An 18,705-nucleotide genomic window follows, 5' to 3' on the forward strand; every position below is an offset into this window, starting at 1 on the left:
AAATATCTGGCATTGAGAGATGTCTTTCCTCTGGCAGCGGACAGATGAGCCCAGTAGGTATTAGTATACCATCCTTGGGAAGGGCCCCTGTTGTTCTGTAAGTTTTTGGCATCCCTAGGTGGTCCAAATATTGCCCCCCGCTTGGACCTCTGTTCGGTAACACCATGACTTAGGAATCTCACCATAGGCTGATAGATATCCCAGCCTAATGTGGTCATTTGTTTTGTTTTTAATGATTTTCTGGTTATAAAAATAATAGAAGGCTATTGTTCAAAATAGGGAATTCAAAAAAGTGTAAAGAAGAAAATCAAAATCACCTATAATCTTATTAGTAAATGTGATTCATGTAGGAAAAGGGTGAAATGAAAGGTTAACATAGTGTTTTCTTTCTTTTGTTTTTTCTCTATATAAATTTATATATATATTGAACAAATTTGGGATTGTGCTGCATAAATATTTCCATCCTGCTTTTTTCATGAAATTGTGAGAATTTTCCAATGAAATTGTCACATTAGCTTCAAAGTCCCAGACCTCTACACTCTGTTCTGAGCACAGTAGTTGGGGGTTGTGTCAGAAATCCCTCGGCTATGGTAGACCACCCACCTCAGACCAAAGCCAGGACTTTCCTGGGTTCTGGCCTGGCTGTTCCCCATCACCTCTGCCCTTATCTCCTTAGTGTCCTAGACTCTTTTGAAATCTCCCTTCTTTTAGGCCTCCATTCTGAAATGAGAGTATGATGGCTGGCACAGAAAAAAACATTGCCCAGTATTAAGAGGCTGAACTCAAAGAATGGGAAGCCTCACCCCCATGGTAATTGCAGTGAGTGCCCAGGGAGTTAAGGGTGGACCACCTTGGACAGAGGCCCAGGGAGAGGGAGTGCTGTGTATGTTTTCTGGTTGGTGTAGGGATGCCCTCATTAAGTAAGACCACACTGACCTTCTGTTGCAGGGTAACTTGGGAGGCCCACATGGAGGTGGTGGTTGTGGCATCAAGGTCATTTTCTGGGCTCATGGTCATGTTCCAGGTGTCAGTAGAAGACCAGAGTGCCCACCTGACTCTCAGGGCCAACAGTAGGTCACATAGGTTACACATGAATGCCTTTGCCATGAGGGCAAAGGGCAGATTTACCAAGGTGCTCCATAGCTATGCCACGCTGGCCTCCAGAGTTGCTTGCAACTTAGAGGCAGGTGAAACAACTGCTGTTCTTCATGTGTTTGGAAACACATGGGGGTGGTGGAATGACAGAGTCCTCATGGGAGGTGCCCTGGCAACTGCCTTAATTGTGACTTTGTCTAGTCTATGTGAACAGGATGCTAAAATGAATAGCATCTCCCCCATTTCCTACTTTAATTTTTAGGCATCATTACTTTTTTCCATTGGAATTACTTCACTAGTTAATAAAATTATATGAATTTCAGGTGTACAATTCCATAATTATCATCTGTATATTGTATTGTGTGTTTACCACCCCAAGTCAAGTCTACTTTCATTACCATGAAAATACAACCAATTTCTGATTTACTTTGTATCTTTCTATATTACTAAATTGATTTATCAGTTCTGGTAGTTTTGGGGTAGGAATCTTTAGGATTCTCTGTATACAGTATCATGTCATCTGCAAATAGTAACAGTTTTATTTCTTCCTTTCCAATTTGGATGCCTTTTATTTCTTCTGCTTGTTTGATTTCTATGGTTAGAACTTTCAGTACTGTGTTGAATAAGAGTGGTGAAAGTGGGCATCCCTTGAGAATGATTTTAGCTGTGGGTTTATTATATATGGCCTTTATTATGTTGAGGTATGTTCTCTCTTTGCTAAGAGCTTTTATCATGAATCAGTGCTAGATTTTATCAAATGCCTTTTCTGTATCTATTAGTATGATAGTGTGATTTTTATCCTTCATTTTATTTATGTTGTGTATCACATTTATTGATTTGCAGATGTTGTACCAACTTTGCATTCCAGAATAAATCCCACTTGACCATGGTGTATGACCTTTTTAATGCATTGCTGGATGCAATGCATTCCTGTTTGCTAATATTTTGTTGAGGTTTTTAACATCTGTGTTTATCAGGAATATTGGTCTGTCATTTTCTTATTTTGTAGTATCTTTATCTGGTTTTAGAATTAGGATAATGCTGGTCTGGTAAAATAAGCTAGGTAATCTTTCTATCTTTTGAATCTTTTGAAATAGTTGGAGAAGGATAGGTGTTTGTTTTTATTTGAATGTTTGGTAGAATTCTCCTCTGAAGCCATTTGGTTCAGGACTTTTGTTTGTTGAAAGTTGTTTCATTTACATTATCACCTGAGGACATGTTTACTGATTTTTTTAGAGAGAGGGGAAAGAGGAGAGAGAGAGAGAGACATCAGTGTGAGAGAAAAATGAATATCTGTTGCCTCCTAAATGCAGCCCAACCAAGAATTGAACCTGCAACCTACATATGTGCTGTGACCAGAAATCAAACCCAAACCTTTTTTGGTGTATGGGATGACACTTCAGCCAACTGAGCCAACCAGTCAAGCTGTTTGATGGGAGTTTTTTGGTTGCTACTTAAATTTCATTGGTTGTAATCTGTCCATTCTTATTTTCTGATCCATCCTGATTCCGTTTTGAGGGATTGTATGTTTCTAGGAATTTATTCATTTCATCCAGATTGTCCAATTTGTTGGCATGGAGTTTTTTAAATATTTTCTAACAATTCTTTGTAGCTTTGGTGTCAGTTGTTATGTCTCCTCTTTCATTTCTGATTGTATTTATTTGGGGCATCCCTTTTTATTTTCCTTGACAAATCTGGTTAAAAGTATATCAATCTTACTTATCTTTTCAAAGAACCAGCACTTGGGTTCATTGATCCTTGTATTTTTTTAGACCTTATTTTGTTATTTCTGCTCTGATCTTTACTATTTTCTTTCTTTTAACTCACTTTGGGCTTTGCAGGGTTTGGGGTTGTTCCTTCTAAGTATAAAGTTAGATTTTTATTTGAGATTTTTCTTGTTTTGTGAGGTAGGCCTCTGATGCTATGAATTTCCCACTTTGGACCACTTGCACTGTGTCCCATAGATTTTGGGCTGTTGTGTTCTCATTTTCATTTGTTTCAAGGTGTAGCTTTTGATTTCTTCCTTGATCTGATTGTTAACTCATTCACTGTTTAGTAACATGTCATTTAGTCTCCATCTCTTTGTGTGTTTTTCAGTTATTTTTTCTTGTGATTGATTTCTAGTTGCATAGCAGTATGATCAGAGAGAAGGTGGTCAGAGAAAGCGCTTGGTATTATTTCAATCTTCTTAAATCATTAACTTGTTTTGTGCCCTAACATGTGGTCTATTCTAGAAAACTTTTCATGTGTACTTGTGAAGAATGTATATTTTGCTGCCCTGTGCTGAAATGCTCTGAATATATCAATTAAGTCCATCTGATCTAGTGTGTCATTTAAGGACACCATTTTCAGTATGAAGCTCTATCCATTGATGATAATGGGGTGTTAAAATCCCCCATTTTGCCTGTATTACTGTAGATCTCTCCCTTTAGGTCCATCAAGATTGCTTCATATATTTACGTGCTCCTATATTGGGTGCATAAATATTTACAAGGCTTATTTTGTCGTGTTGGATTGCTTTATCATTATGTAGTGTCCTTCTCTGTTTTTTTCTGTAGCCTTTGTTTTAAGTTTATTTTATCAGATGTAAGTATTGCTACCCTAGCCTTTTCTCTATTTGCATACAGTATCTTTTTCCATCCCTTTACTTTTAGTCTGCGTGTATCTTTTGTTCTGGGGTGGGTCTCTTGTAGACAGCATATATATGGGTTTTGTTTTCTTATCCATTCAGCTACCCTATGTCTTTTGATTGGAGCATTTAATCCATTTGCATTTAAATGATTATTGATAGGTTTGTATTTATTGCCATTTTATTCTTTGAACTATGTTCTTCTATTTGTTTTTTCTTCTTTTTTTTTTAAACATTCTTTACCACTGGCTGGTGTGGCTCAGTTTGTTGGAACATTGTCCCCTAGCCAAAAGGTTGCAGGATGATTCCTGGTTAAGGCACATACAGTTCCCATGCATACAATACCCAGTCTGGACACAAATATGAGGCAACCAATTAATGCTTCTCTCTCCCATCAGTGTTTCACTCTCTCCCTTCCTCTTTTCTTTCCTCTGTTTCTAAAAGCAATGAAAAAGTGTCCTCAGCTGAGGATAAAAATAATAATGATAAAAGAAGATCCTTTAGCAATTCTTGTAATACAGGTTTGGTGGAAATGAACTCCTTTAGCTTTTTCTTGTCAGGGAAGCTTTTTATTTCTATTTTAATTTAAATTATAGCCACTGGAGAGGGGGAAAGGGGGACCCTAATGGGGAAAGGGGGACCCTAGTTCACTGTTGGTGGGATTGCAGACTGGTACAACCACTATGGAAAACAGTGTGGAACTTTCCAAGAAAACTAAAAATGAATGTGCCTTTTGACCCAGCAATTCCACTATTAGGAGTATATCCTAAGAACTCTGAAACACCAATCCAAAAGAACCTATGCACCCCGATGTTCATAGCAGCACAATTCACGATAGCCAAGAGTTGGAAGCAACTTAGATGCCCATCAGTAAATGACTGGATCAAAAAGCTATGGTACATTTACACAATGGAATTCTATGCTGCAGAAAGGAAGAAGGAACTCCTACCTTTTGCAACATCATGGATGGAACTGGAGAACATTATGTTGAGGGAAATAAGCCAGGCGGTGAAAGACAAATACCATATGATCTCACCTTTAACAGGAATCTAAACAATAAAACAAACAAGCAAGCAAAATATGACCAATGACACTCAAATATGGAACAGGCTGACAGGGTCCAGAGAGGAGAGGGGAGAGAATCATAGGGGAAAAGGGGAGGGACTCACATGAATAAGTATAAAGGACACATGGACAATAATTAAGGTGGGGGGCAGAAATGGGAGGGAGGTGGGAAGCACTGGGGGGCAGGGCAGGGAATATAAAACAGAAAACTGTACTTGAATAAGAATTAAATAAAAAAATTTTTTTAAAATTGAAAAAATTAAGTTATAGCCTTTCTGGGTAAAGTAGTCTTGGTTTTAGGTCCTTGCTTTCTTTACTTTTAATTTTTCATGCCAATCCCTCCTGGCCTGAAATGATTCTATTAAGATATGAGCTGATAATTTTATGGAAGCTGCTTTATAGGTAACTGTCTTTCTCTTCCTGCTTTTACAATCCTCATCCCTTTGTCTTTAATCTTTGGCATTTTAATTATAATGTGTTTTGGAGTGGGCCTTTTGGGTCCATTTTGTTTGGGACTGTGTGCTTCCTGGACTAGTATATCATTTTCCTTTACCAGGTTAGGAAAGTTTTCTGTGATTGTTTCTTCAAATAAGTTTTCAATTTCTTACTCAGTGTGGATGTTGGTACACTTCATGTTGCCCTGAAGATCACTTCAACTATCCTCATTTTTAAGAATTTCTTTTTCTTTTACCACTCCAAGTGGGTGTCTTTTTCTACCTTGTATTTCAAGATTGAATCATTGATTCAATCCCTGCTTCATCCAACATACTGTTTATTCCTCCTAGTTTTTCTTCATTTCAGATATTTTATTCTCATTTCTGTTTTTTTTAACTTTCTGTGTCCTTTTTCATGCTGCTGTAGTTCTAAGTTTCTTGAGCATCCTTATAACCATTCTTTTGAACTCTTTATCTTATAAATTGCTTTCCTCCATTTCATTTAGATCTTTTTCTGGAGATTTCTCCTGTTCTTTTATTTGGGTCATGTTTTTTGTCTCCCATTTTAGCTGTCTCTTTGTGTTTATTTGTTTATTTCTATGTGTTAAGTAGATCTGCTATAACTCCCAGTCTTGGTAGGGTTGCCTTATGTAGTATGTGTCCTCTGGGAATGAGTGGTACAGTCTCCTTGATCACTGTCATTGGGTACTCCAGAAATGTGGGTTGTGTGGGTCTTTCTGTTGTAACTGAATCTTGATTTCATTGGCCTGTCCACATATGCAGTTAACCCTCAGACTCCTTGACACAACCCATACCAAAGCATATGAGCTGTTATGCAGGTGCTGACCACATGGAGTAGAATTTGCCGCAGCAGGATCTGGCTCCTGCTGAGATCTCTTTTTGTATATGCTACTTGTGAGGTTAATGGAATCTTGCCCTGATGTTGTCTGAAGCTGGCCACTGGATATGTTGGTTCTGGGGATTTTGGTGCAGGCCAATTTAAGATGCTTCCTATTCCCATTTCCCTGGGCAACCTGTTTGGAGCTAGAAACTAATCCACAGTTTATGGCTGCCACTGCTGCTGCTGGGCCTACCTAGGTATATGCAAGAAGAATTAAGCTGTACACCAAGGCTGGATTTTACTAGCAATAGGCATTGAGGCAGGTAAATAGATGTTCTAAGACACCCTGAGATCCACCTTCACCTGTCTTTGCCTGTTAGTCTCAGTCATTGAAAGAACCCCTAGTGATACTCAAGTTGCACGAGGTAATTCTCAGTAAGTCACCAGGCAGAGAGGAAGTGGTATTAAACAGATCTATACAGGTTCAAACTCAGGACCAATGCTGGGTGTGAGGCCACTCAGCAACTATCCCAGGGGATACTAAGTCTAGTTTCCCTCTGCTGGATACTTGCACACCTCTATAATGAGTCGAGGTCTCAGGGAATCATCAAAGTGAGGCCAGTAGAGTTTATCAGGCCCAAACAGACCAGGATTTCGCTGTGTGAAGGGAAGACTCTGCACCAAGAGAGTGCAAGAGAAAAATGTCCCCTATTCTAGAGCCACACAACTCAGTCTGTCCCAGATTCTTTCCGGAGCCTGATCTCAGCAGGGTAAGCTACAAGGAGGGAATTAGGAGAGGGGATGGTGCTGGTCAGGCTTGGGGGAAAGTGGGAGGATTGGCCTCTGCCCCTGAGTCACATAACTCAATCTGTTCCAGATTCTTCCCAGACCTATGCAGGGTGGAACTGCCTAGACCCTGGAGAGTTGACCTAGCAGATGGGAAAGTGCCAGTCAGGTTCATGGGAAAAGGGTAAAATGGCCTCCAACTCAAAACCATATAATTCAGTCACTGAACACCCCCTGAGTCTGCCCATATTCTATACCCTAACCCAGGCAGCTGACTCCTCAGCAGGTTCAAACTGCACAGGGTGGGTTGACAGGGAATTCTGAGAGTGGAACTATTATATTCCCCCAGTCTGATGCCATAGGGAGGGGCATGTTCCACCCAAGGAAGTTGGTGCCCGCAATGCCAAAAAGTGACTCAGCACTGGGGTCCCAGCAGCTGTCTCAGCTCTTTAACCAGAGTACAACCCCAGGTTCTCCTCACACAACTCTAATCCAGTCTGCCCTCACTCCCAGAGTGAGTAACTGTGAATGAGATACATGGGGCCCTTTAATATGGTGTGTTTGTCTCTAGCAAACTCCTGTCTCTCCCTGGAAAACAGAATCCCTGCTCATTTTCACAGCCAGTTGTTATGTGGACACCTCTTCCTGGCTCCGGTGCTCTGGGCTGGGGAGCCTGGCATGGGGTTGAGATCCTAAGCACCTCAAGGGGAGCCTTTGCAGCTGAGATATCCCTCCAGAATCTCAGCTGCCACCTCTGGGAGTGGGGCCAACCCTTTTGTCATCTCTACTCTTCCTACTAGTCTTGATGTGGCTTCTTCTGTAAATCACTGGTCCTAAGGCCTCTTCAACTAGTCTTCAGTTGGTTATTCAGGGTGATCGCTGTATATTTTAGGTGTAATTCCAGTTTGGTCTTGGGAAGTGGTGAGTGTAACATCCACTTTTCTTGGATCTTCAGGCATCATTTCTTTTAAAACCCTTGCCTATACTCCCTCAGTTTTTACATGCGTGGCTAGGCAATTGTCTGTGCAGTTCAGGCTTACACCTTCATCAGTTTTTTAAAAATTATTTTTCAATTACTGTCAATATACAATGTTAGTTTCAGTTGTACAACATAGTGATTAGACATTTATATAACTTATGAAGTGATCACACTGTTAAGTCCAGTACCCATCTACCGTACATAGTTATTACTATCTTATTGACTATCTTCCTAATGCTGCATTTTACAGTCCTGCAACTGTTTTTATAACTTGCAACTTGTACATCTTAATTCTTTCATCTTTTTCATGCAATCCCCAACCCCTCTCTCATCTGGCAACCATCAATTTGCTCTCTGTATCTATTAGTCTGTTTCTGTTTTGTTTGTCTGTTTATTGTATTCTTTAGATTCCACATGTAAGTGAAATCACATGCTATTTGTCTTTCTTTGTCTGACTTAACTTCATTAGCATAATACCCTTCAGGTGCATCCATATTGTCCTAAATGGCAAGTTTTCGTTTATTTTAATGGCTAAGTAATATTCTATTGTATGGATGTGCCAGCACTGATTTATTCATTCATCTACCAAGAGATACTTTATTTGCTTCCATATTTTGGTTATTGTAAATAATGCTTCAGTGAACATAGGTGTGCATATGTCTTTTCAAAATAATGTTTTGATTTCTCTGGATAAATATCCAGAAGTGGGATTGCTGGGTCATATGGTAGTTGTATTTTTTAATTTTTGAGGAACCTCCATACTGTTTTCTTTTTTTTTAAATATAATTTTTATTTAATTCTTGTTCAAGTACAGGTTTCTGTCTTATATTCCCAGCCCTGCCCGCCCCCCGCCCCATGCTCCCCGCCTCCCTCCCCTTTCCACCCCCCACCCTTAGTTATTGTCCATGTGTCTTTTATACTTGTTCATGTGAGTCCATTCCCTTTTCCTCCATACTGTTTTCCATAGTGGCTGTAACAATTTGCATTCCCACCAACAGTGCGTGAGGGTTCCCTTTTCTCCACATCCTCACAAGCAACTGTTGTTTATGGTTTTGTTAATGATAGCCATTTTGATGGCTGTGAGGCAATATCTCATTGTGGTTTTAATTTGCATTTCAGTGATGATTAGTGATGTTTAGCATCTTTTCAGATGTCTATTGGCCATATTTATGTCCTCTTTGCAGAAATGTCTCTTTAGATCCTCTTCCCATTTTTTACCAGATCATTTGTGGTTTTTTTACTATTAAGTTGTATGAATTCCTTATGTAGTTTGTAGATTAACTTTATTGGGTGTAATATCGATAAATATTTTCTTCCATTCAATAGGTTTTCTTTTCATTTTGTTGATAGTTTCTTTCACTGTGCAAATCTTATTATTGGATGTAGTCCTGTTTGGTTTTTTGTTTGTTTGTTTACCTTGTCCAAGTTAATGTATCAAAAAATATTGTTAAGCGTGACATCTACGACTTTACTGCCTTTGTTTTAGAAGTGTCATGGTTTCTGGCCTTACATTTAAGTCTGTTATGGAGAGTGGTTGTATATGGTTTAGGTTCGTTTTTTTTGCATGTATCTGTCCAGTTTTCCCACTATCATTATTGAAAAGACTGTCTTTACCCCACTGCAGCCTTGCTTCATTTGTCATACATTAATTGATCATAAAGGCATGGGTTCATTTCTTGGTTTTTGGGTTTGTTCCACTGATCTATGTGTCTGTTTTTATGCCAGTGAAATGCTGTTTTGATTACTATAGCTCTGTAGTATATTGTGATATCAGGTAGTGTGATCCTCCAACATTGTTGTTCTTTTTTTTTTTAGTTTATTTATTTTAATTGTTGTTCAAGTACAGTTTTCTGTCTTTTACTCCCATCCCAGCTCATCCCCCCCAGTGCTCCCCACCTCCCTTCTATTTCCACCTCCCTTAGTTTTTGTCCATGTGTTCTTTATACTTGTTCCTGTGAACCCTTCCCCTTTTCCCCTAAAATTCCCTTCCCTCACTCCTCTGGTCACTGTCAGCCTGTTCTATATTTCAGTGTCTTTGGTTATATTTTGCTTGCTTGTTTGTTTTGTTGTGTAGGTTCCTGTTAAAGGTGAGATCACATGGTATTTGTCTTTCACTGCCTGACTTATTTGACTCAGCATAAGGCTTTCCAGGTCCATCCATGCTGTTGCAAAGGGTAGGAGCTCCTTCCTTCTGCTGCATAGAATAACATTGTTCTTCTTTGTCAAGATTGCTATAGTTATTTAAGATTTTTTGTGGTTCCACATAGATTTTGGGGTTAGTTGGTCTAGCTCTATGAAAAATGCCATTGTTACTTTGTTAGGGATTGCATTGAGTAGTATAGACATTTTAGCAAAAGTTAATTCTCTCAATCCATAAGCACTGTATCTTGAATCTCCTTCATTTTTTCCTCATCGTCTTATAGTTTTCTGGGTGGATGTCTTTTTACCTTCTTGGTTAAATTTTTTCCTCAATATTTTTGATGCAGTTGCAAATGGAATTGTTTTCTCATTCATTTTAACTGCTGGATATCTTTTATTTTAAACCTCAGTTTTCTGAATAATTGCCTCAGTTTGCCAGCCCAATTTGACAACATACCTAGAGCCTCCCCTGTATATTCAGTCATCCTGAAGAGCAAGGCTTCAAGGGCAAACCTGAAGAGGACAGAATGGAAAAGAGGAAGCTCCCCTGTGCTGGGTAAGGTGAGGGTTCACTCAGGGCTTTCCAGCAGCCAGATACTATAACCTTTTGTCTGGGTTTGTCCTCTGTGCTCTCACATTGCTTACTACTTTGTGAGGATGAAAATAGCCTCAGAAGGTGCACAACAAGTATTTGTTGAATGAATTGAACAGTGGTACAATGTTGACACATGGCATTACAAATGTCTACAGTTCAATGTCCTCAGTAAATAAATACTTGTCCACTGCCACATAATCAAAATCAAAGGAAGAAACAGAAATGGGCTTCCACACTCAGTAACTGTAGCTGGAGTCCTCTCAGTGTGAGAATTTGCCTTACCTAATTTTCATGCCAAAAATTTCATCTGACTTTTAAAGACCCACATTTGAATATTTGAAGTGAACCCAACCTGTTCGATTGCCAAACACAGAGCTGTATCTCAATGGGTACATTAATTTTTTAACCTTAAGATGTATGTAGCAAGATCACAAAAGCATCCCCACACTCTGCAGTAAAAGCAATGATGGCAGATGCAATGTGATGTGCTAAACGGTGTGAGCAGTAGTGACAGTGCTGCTTGGTAAGCTGCGTGATTTGGAACAAGTGACTTAAACTCTGAGTCTCAGTTTCCTCAACTGTAAAATTGCTATGTTAATATCACCTCAGGAGGTTGGTATAAGAGTCAGGTGAGCCTTTGTGGTGATGAAGGTAGATCTCAGATGTGTTTGGTTGGTGGTCATCACCAGGCCACTTACCTTATTTTGGTAGCTTTTCTCCTCAAAGGCTGTATGTAGCTGTGTTTCAGGTATGACCTTTAAGGAAGAAAATAAGGGGTGCCAGAATTAAAAGGAAATCATTTGATGCTTGCCCACCCTCTACTAGTACTTTAGTCTTGTACAGACTGAAGTGTTTTACAACCAAGAAGCACTCATTGATGCAGCTCAGCTGTCTTTGCTGGCCTATCCTTACTGAAGTGGGAAGATCCTGAGATTTCTTCTGACGAATGTTTCAAGCAGGTGAAGGACATTCTTCATCTGCTCTTGAGTTTGTGACACTCTAAGGAGTAACCAGCCAATGTGGTGAGCCCATCCTGCATTAAAGGAAATACCAAGCAGAAACCACTGTCTTTGGTCATATGGATATTTGGTGAGTCAAGAGAAGCCAAAGTTACAAAGCAGTGTTCTGGAGGCTCATGACTCAAATGGGATCTGTCAAGAGTAGTTGCTTTGTCTTCTGGGAACTTAAAGAAATGCAAAAACTTGGTTAATGTCCCACGCCTATTGAACCAGAATCTGCATCTTTAACAAGCGACCTGAGTAAGTAGGTCCACACTGAAGTTCAAGCTTACTAGACCTGGCTCTTGTGTTACTGCTGTGGTCCTAGCACCTAGAACACAGTCCTGCACATGGTACATGCTCAGAAGAGGTTTGCTGTCTGAGTGGTTTGTCTATGAAAAGATTCATATGTTGTCTTTTTTAAAACCATGAGCACTTGCTCTCCAGCATGCCTATCCCTTGCCTTCCTGAATTTCCATGAAAGAAGCTGCTTCCCTCACTCAGTTTTCACTCACAAGCTCTATTTCCTCCTTGTTGCAGATGTGTTAAGATTGGACTTCCTCCCTTTGGGCCAGGATGGGGGAGTCACTGTGCCCCTCTATTTCCTGTTATTTTTCTTGAGAACTGCTGGGAACCTCTCACCTCAGTATCCTTCCTTTCATGTTTTATCTGATATGATCCTGTATGTCTGGTTTCCCAATTGTATCCCTTTTTTAAAAAGTCCTCCTACACACATTCAATTTAAAGTCCTCTCAATCAGAACTAGTGGTTTCTGAGCAACTGTGCTCTGCACAAGCCCCCTGGTCTGGCACTTTTCCAGACCAAGCACCAAAATCCTGTCTGGCTTCAGGCTCCCCAAGGGGCTGTCGTGGCTCATGTAAGCTGCTGTGAGAGAGCCTTCTTTGTTCAACCTGATCGCCAAATTCAGATGCACCTGGGATGCTACAACCAACTCCAACAGGCCACTTGTGGAACTATTTAAACAGTGAAAAGAAGGAACTCTTTAATTCTTCTAACTTTTCTAGATGTTTCTATGGTTGGAGGAAAGAGTGGTTGTGGAAGAATATCATAGCTTAGCTAATAAAGTTGGTGAAACAAAATCTTGAAAAGAGGGTCGCTAAGCCACAGAGGCAGTACAGATTCCCTGACAGGGGAGTGACCTTGGCTGATAGTTACACTCCCATTGCCAAGACTGGACCCATGGTGGAGGAAAATGTCTCTGACTGAGCTGGCCTGGCCCATCTGATGCCATGTACCCAGGAGTATGTGACTATGAGCTGGCTCATCAGAGGGTCCTGCAGAGCAAGAGGGAGCAAGCCTTGTAGTGGATAAACAATCCTCTGATAATTGAACAAATTCATTAAGATGTTTAAACATTGGGACTACCGTTCTGTTTCCATTTTGTATGGAAGTTGAAACCGTCTTCTATTTTCATTAAAAAAATCAAAATTGGAGTTATTGGATATATTGGTTAATCACTGATTTTAGAGTTATATGGATAATGAAGGTATAGTCTGCCTGAGTGTGCTGTCTGTGTGGGCTGGAGGTACACACTTGAGATACAAATCAGGTGACCCCATATGTGGATGGAACAGCAGCACCTGTTCATTCCCAGATAAGTGTCTTGGCTGAGAGAGGGGAGCATCCTAAGGTAGGAAGCACTTGTCCACCCCTTTGCAGTTGCCAGTCAGCCACTACTCACAGCATGATCTAGTATTATGGTTGGGAGAAAGGAGAGGGAAACCTCCCAGATGTTTGTTCATTGTCTCCTCAGCTGCCCCCCAATATTCCCCTGGTCCTATGAGGCAGGGCTGCAGTACCTACTCAGGGCAAAGCAGAGCTATCTGGTTTCCTCATTTGGAGTAGGATGTGATGGGAAATTATGGTTGCTCTGAACAGGAGCCACTGCCACGGGCAGATATTGGTAGGTGCAGGTGTCCTGCAATAATGGGCCCATGTGGTATAGATGTATGCACCCAGAGAAAGGCTTTCCAACTTGGACACCATTGATGGTGCCAGCTGCCAGGCCCATCCCTAGCCTTGTGTAACATGGCAGCTTCCCTGGACAGTGAACTTTGTCTCTGGAACCAAGTCCCAGAGATGAAGCATTTCTACGGCACTTGTCAAAGTCTAGCAAGACAAGGTCTCCAGGCATGGGTGGTCAATTACTAGGTAATTTTCCTTTTTCCCTTCCCTTCCCTTCCCTTCCCTTCCCTTCCCTTCCCTTCCCTTCCCTTCCCTTCCCTTCCCTTCCCTTCCCTTCCCTTCCCTTCCCTTCCCTTCCTTCTTTTTGTCCTTTCTGTTCCCTGTTCACTGGAAGTTCCCTTGCCTCATGCAAAAATGTTACAGACTATAGGGCCATGATGAAATGTTGAGAATACACCACTGTGGAAACAGAAGCTCTTATTTTTCCTATGGTTTCTTAAAAATGCTATATTCAATGGAAATGTATTGGCCCTCACTTTCAGCACCCACAGTGGGCTTTGGATTGTTAAGACATGAGTGAGAGAAGCATGATGCCCCTGCACCCTGGTTCTCCATGGAGAGGGAAAGGGCAGTGTGGTTATTTGAAGCAGCCCCTGGAAAACATGTTGAGGACTGACATGTGCTGTGTGGTGGGCTGCATGGCAAACAGGGAGACAGACAGCACTGCTACAGGACCAGACAACACAGTCCTCCTGGTAGCTGTGCTCAACTCCTTTATGGCTCTGTGTGTTCTGGATGTGCAGACACCTGACCTGTCAGTGCCTGGATATCCAGGTTTTGAGAATGGAATTTCTATTATGGACTCAACAGAGTAACAGTAGAACTAAGTGAGACAGGTCCACTGCTTTGGGGGAAAATGGAATTATTTTAGTTCATCCTTGAGCACATAATTTCTACATAATTACCTTCCAAGTGGAGACACGTGGTAGGTAGTGTTTAGACCATATTATGATACCCATAAATAAGGAGCATTGTGTTTTCCTGCTTTTCTATTTTTTTCCTGGCCCTGTAGGGTGAGCACAGAACACGGGTGTTCAGGAGGCTGACTTTGGAGAGCCCCATGCGGGGCTGCAGAAGGGAACAGGGGCTTCTGTGCTCTTTGAGCTGGGACTGTTGAGGAAGCAAGTAAAAAAAGGCATAAAATAGAGCAAACCAGTAGAGCCTGGTTGGAGGAAGCATTTCAAAGTAATTGATCCTGGATTTAAATCACATGTTTGGGGGCTTGGAGTGAGTTTTTCATAATCTCCCTCTGAAAGACAAGTGTTGTAATGAAAATGCTGGCAGCCCAGACAAGGGCCTTCTGAAGACATCCATGTGTGTGATCGACCTGGCCTTATAGAGATGACGTCTCTGTGTTCTCATTGCTTCAATTCAGTGGAGCTTTGTCTCTTTTTTTTAAGTTATCAAGATGCTAGCAGTGGCAAACCCTAGTGGTGTACTCTAGGCAAGAACCTGGTGTTTTCCTCCATGGCACAGGGCTGAGGAAATTTTCCATCCCAGTCCTGAAGCCAGACTCCACTGCGTGTTGGCATGGACCTTCCTGGCCCAGGCACCACCTGGTTCCAGCCCATATTCCAGGCTCAGCCAATGACATGGGTATGGCTGCAGGTTGCTGTTACCTGCCTACAAAGAACGCCTGCCTTTGTCGATTCCCTTGCCACACTTGCTCTTTCTGCTCCCATTGGAATCCTATGCATCATTCCAGATTCTGCTTAGTTCATTCCCCAAGCTTCAAACTGCCCCCATAGTAACCTCTGTTGACTCACCCCTTCTCTAAACTGGCATCTTGAGCTGTGCTTTACCCTCAGCACTGAACTCTGCACTGCATGGTCTTTGCCTCTTTCTGTTCTCCTCACCCAACCACCTGCCCTAGCTTGCAGGTATTTTGATGTTCAGCAGGGTCCTGTGTACTGCCTTTTTCCCTGACCTCTTAGACAGGGGGCTGACCTTGGCAGTGAGTGCAGAAGGAAGGAGTCAGGAACTGACCTTGAAAACCTCCCTGACCTGTTCCACTCCCCTGGGAAGTGGCCTGGGGCAGGGGAAGCTGTGTTCTGCAAGAACAGGGGAGGCAGGGGAACACATAGGAAATGGTTTTCACCCTGAGTAATCCCTTGCTCCCAAAGCAGCACAGCTTGGCCAAAGGGTAAAGATGGGAGATTAGTCTTTGATATGCCTTACTCCTCTTTCACTGTCCATCACCACTGGCCTTGAAGGTCCCTTCCCTGGACACTACATGCCATAGCCCCACCTGGTAAAAAAAAAAAAAAAAAAAAAAAAACTGTGGGTGTGGTGTAGTCACGACTATGCTGATTCCCATCCCATGCCCTAAACAAGGGAACTGACTCCAGGGCCACTTCTGACCCCATGGTAATTATGTGGAGGCCTCCTGGGAGGTGGCATGTGGCAGCTGGCTCTGCCTGGACACTCTGAAACTCTGGGTCTCTGGGCTTAAGGCCCACTGGTCAGGACAAATTTTCCCCTGGAGACCACACAGAGCTTATGTCCAAGGCTAGAAATTTAGGAATGTGACATCTGGAAAAATAAAAATTGAGCACAGGGATGGTGCCACAGCCCACCTTGTGAACCCAGCAACCACGGTGCTGGCATGTGCTCTGGCCACTGTCAGATACAGCTACATGCTGGTTCCATCTAGAAGCTGGGCAGGGCATCCACCCTGCTGGTATTGATATCACTGTGGCCTCTGCTTCCCAACATCAGCACAGGCTAGTCATGCAGGACAGGGCATGTGCCAGGCCTGCTCAAGCCATGACTCTCACACCCTTTCTGTCAGGTGAGAAGAAAACAAAAAACAATGACTCTACTTCCCTCCTGCTTAACTTCATGCTTCCTGGGGTACGTCCATGAATTTTTCTAACCCATCTTGTGGAGCTGGTCCCAAGCACATTCTCATATCACATTTTCTTCCTGACCACACTGAACAAACGGGCTCCCTCTGCTTTATTTCTTCAAACACTGTAAGTTCCACCTTTAGGTATGAAGTTAGGTTGAGCCAGGTGCAGCTCCAGAAGGAAAGGGCTCTGCTGTACACCTTGAATGGAAAACTTGCTCCAAGTGTAGAAGTCTGGGGCACACTCTTGCTTCTGGAAAATGAATTGACCCTTCATCTAACCAGAGGCCCTGCCTGACCCCTATCAGGAGTACAAGACCCCTCTCCTCCCAGAGCCCCTTCATCCTCCAGATACTTCCAGCATGGTCTCTGGAGTAGTAACACCCAGTTACCACAGGCTGGCATGGACTCAAGCAGGATCAAACTCTTCTCTGTAAGAGCACTTTCTATTTTGTGGTGTAGGTATGAGAGCAGGGAAGGAGTTGTGCCCTGAGTCCTTGTAAATCGCTGGAAATGAGTCAGTATTGACTCCTCATGGGCCAGAGTCAGAGCAGCCCTGGGTCTTAGCAGTCTGCTGCAGGCTCTTACCCAAAAGAATACCCATGGCTCTTATTCACATGGCTGCACTTACCTGCCACCTGCGTCACCAGTGGTTAGAAAGTGCATTCTGGTCACATGCCTTGAATTCTCCTACCTGAGTGACTAGATGGTACAAGGTAGGCCAGGAACCTGTTGTCATGGTGAATGTTGGATGGTTGTTGGGCATTCCTTGCTCCTCTCTCTCTGGTCCCTCAAAAATGGGCAGCCAGGAAAAGACTGGGGCTGCATCGGGGCAGATATGGTAGCCAGCTCTTGTAAAGTACCACTGCCATGGAAAGTGTTTCAGTAGAATCTTCAGACAGCATGTCACCCTTTGTTGTGTTTTTGTCACACCTTTCATATTGGATGCCCTATTAGAAATATCTGACCAGTTTGAACACATTGTCAATTTTTAAATGTTAGTGAAGGCTGGAAGAGCTTATAAAGCTGGATGTAGCCTGTGATCATTATTTAATGAAGCCCTCTCTCTCCCTTTCTCACTTAGCTCAACAAATCTGCCAAGAAGCTTATTGAGATGGACAAGCTCTGCTCAGCTGGTATGTCTGGCTGCCATGCCTCATTGCCCTCTGACCCAGGCACAGTGGCCAGTATGGTCCCACCTCCCACTTTAAGCAGCACAGGGGCAGTCAGTGCCTTTCAACGGCATGCAGACAGCGAGAAGAGCACCAAGAAATACCATTCCTTCACCACATTCAGTGTGACACACAGGTCCTCACAGGCCACCAGCCACAGGCATTCCATGGAAATCAGTGCTCCAGTTCTGATCAGCTCCAGTGATCCTCAGGCCGTGGCCAGGATCGGGGACCTGACTCATTTGTCCTGCAGTGCTGCTGCCCAAGTAATGTCCTTGGGGCACAGACAGGGAGGAGCTAGGTATCTATTCCTAGGTCTGAGGGCTCCATACTCAGCTTGGAGCTCAGCATTCTGTCCCCTGAACTAGCATGAAGGAGGCCAAGGAAGTAGACCCTTGGGGGTAAACTGTGATTCCCTTCTTACTGCCTGGTTTCCAGGACCTGCTGAGGTTGGTAGCAGTGTCTTCCTGTCACTAACAGAATAAAATGTGATTGATACTGTCAGCATTTGGTGAGGTGCTTTTCAATGGTCTGTCACACAGTAGCCTTTGAATAACATTATCCTATCTCAGTTTGCATTCAGTCTATCTGATGGTGTTATGGAAAATATCTTGGTTTAGTGCTAGGATGCTTTTAGGAGTTAGCACTTGCCAACTCCTTTCTCTCAACAGAGAATGAAAAAGCTAGAGCTCAGAATCAGAACTGACTACATTTTTTAGTCCTTATATCAATATTCTAATAGGTACCTGCTATTTCATGGCACCAGTTCTGCTTCCACCAGTCAGATAAAGGACAGGTGAGGACTGAGAGGAAGGCAGCCTTATTTTCAGTTAACCAACCAGGGCTGCTGGACATCTGGTCTCTACATCCTGCCATTGGTGGGGACTAAGTTCGAAGCTCACACCCTCAGTGTTCCCTGGAGTTCTGAAAATAAACAAGCAGGGCCTATGAGTGTCAGCAACCCTTGAGATTCACAGTCTGCGCTCTGCAGTCTGGCTCTGCTGTACTTAGCTCCAAGAGCAAGAAGGGAAAAGATTTTTTTAAAAAGTTGTGCTCCAGTTTTTTCACAAAGATTAAAGTGCTAAATTGGATTATTTTAGAGATGGCTGGGACCCTGAGGCCTATTTTCCATCAATTT

General features: G+C 42.5%; 1 protein-coding gene across 1 annotated transcript in view; it reads left to right on the forward strand.

The window, feature by feature from the left end:
• SH3RF3 (SH3 domain containing ring finger 3) overlaps positions 1 to 18,705 on the forward strand; it is a 195,609-nt gene that overhangs the window by 61,342 nt on the left and 115,562 nt on the right. Inside the window, 2 exon segments of the mRNA XM_037070976.1 lie at positions 16,621 to 16,627; positions 17,480 to 17,833. Of these exon segments, the coding sequence (XP_036926871.1) occupies positions 16,621 to 16,627; positions 17,480 to 17,833 (361 nt within the window).

Source organism: Sturnira hondurensis, unplaced genomic scaffold (genome assembly GCF_014824575.4).
Source record: "Sturnira hondurensis isolate 20B ecotype Veracruz unplaced genomic scaffold, ASM1482457v3 Scaffold0001304, whole genome shotgun sequence".
NCBI classification, from domain to species: domain Eukaryota; kingdom Metazoa; phylum Chordata; class Mammalia; order Chiroptera; family Phyllostomidae; genus Sturnira; species Sturnira hondurensis.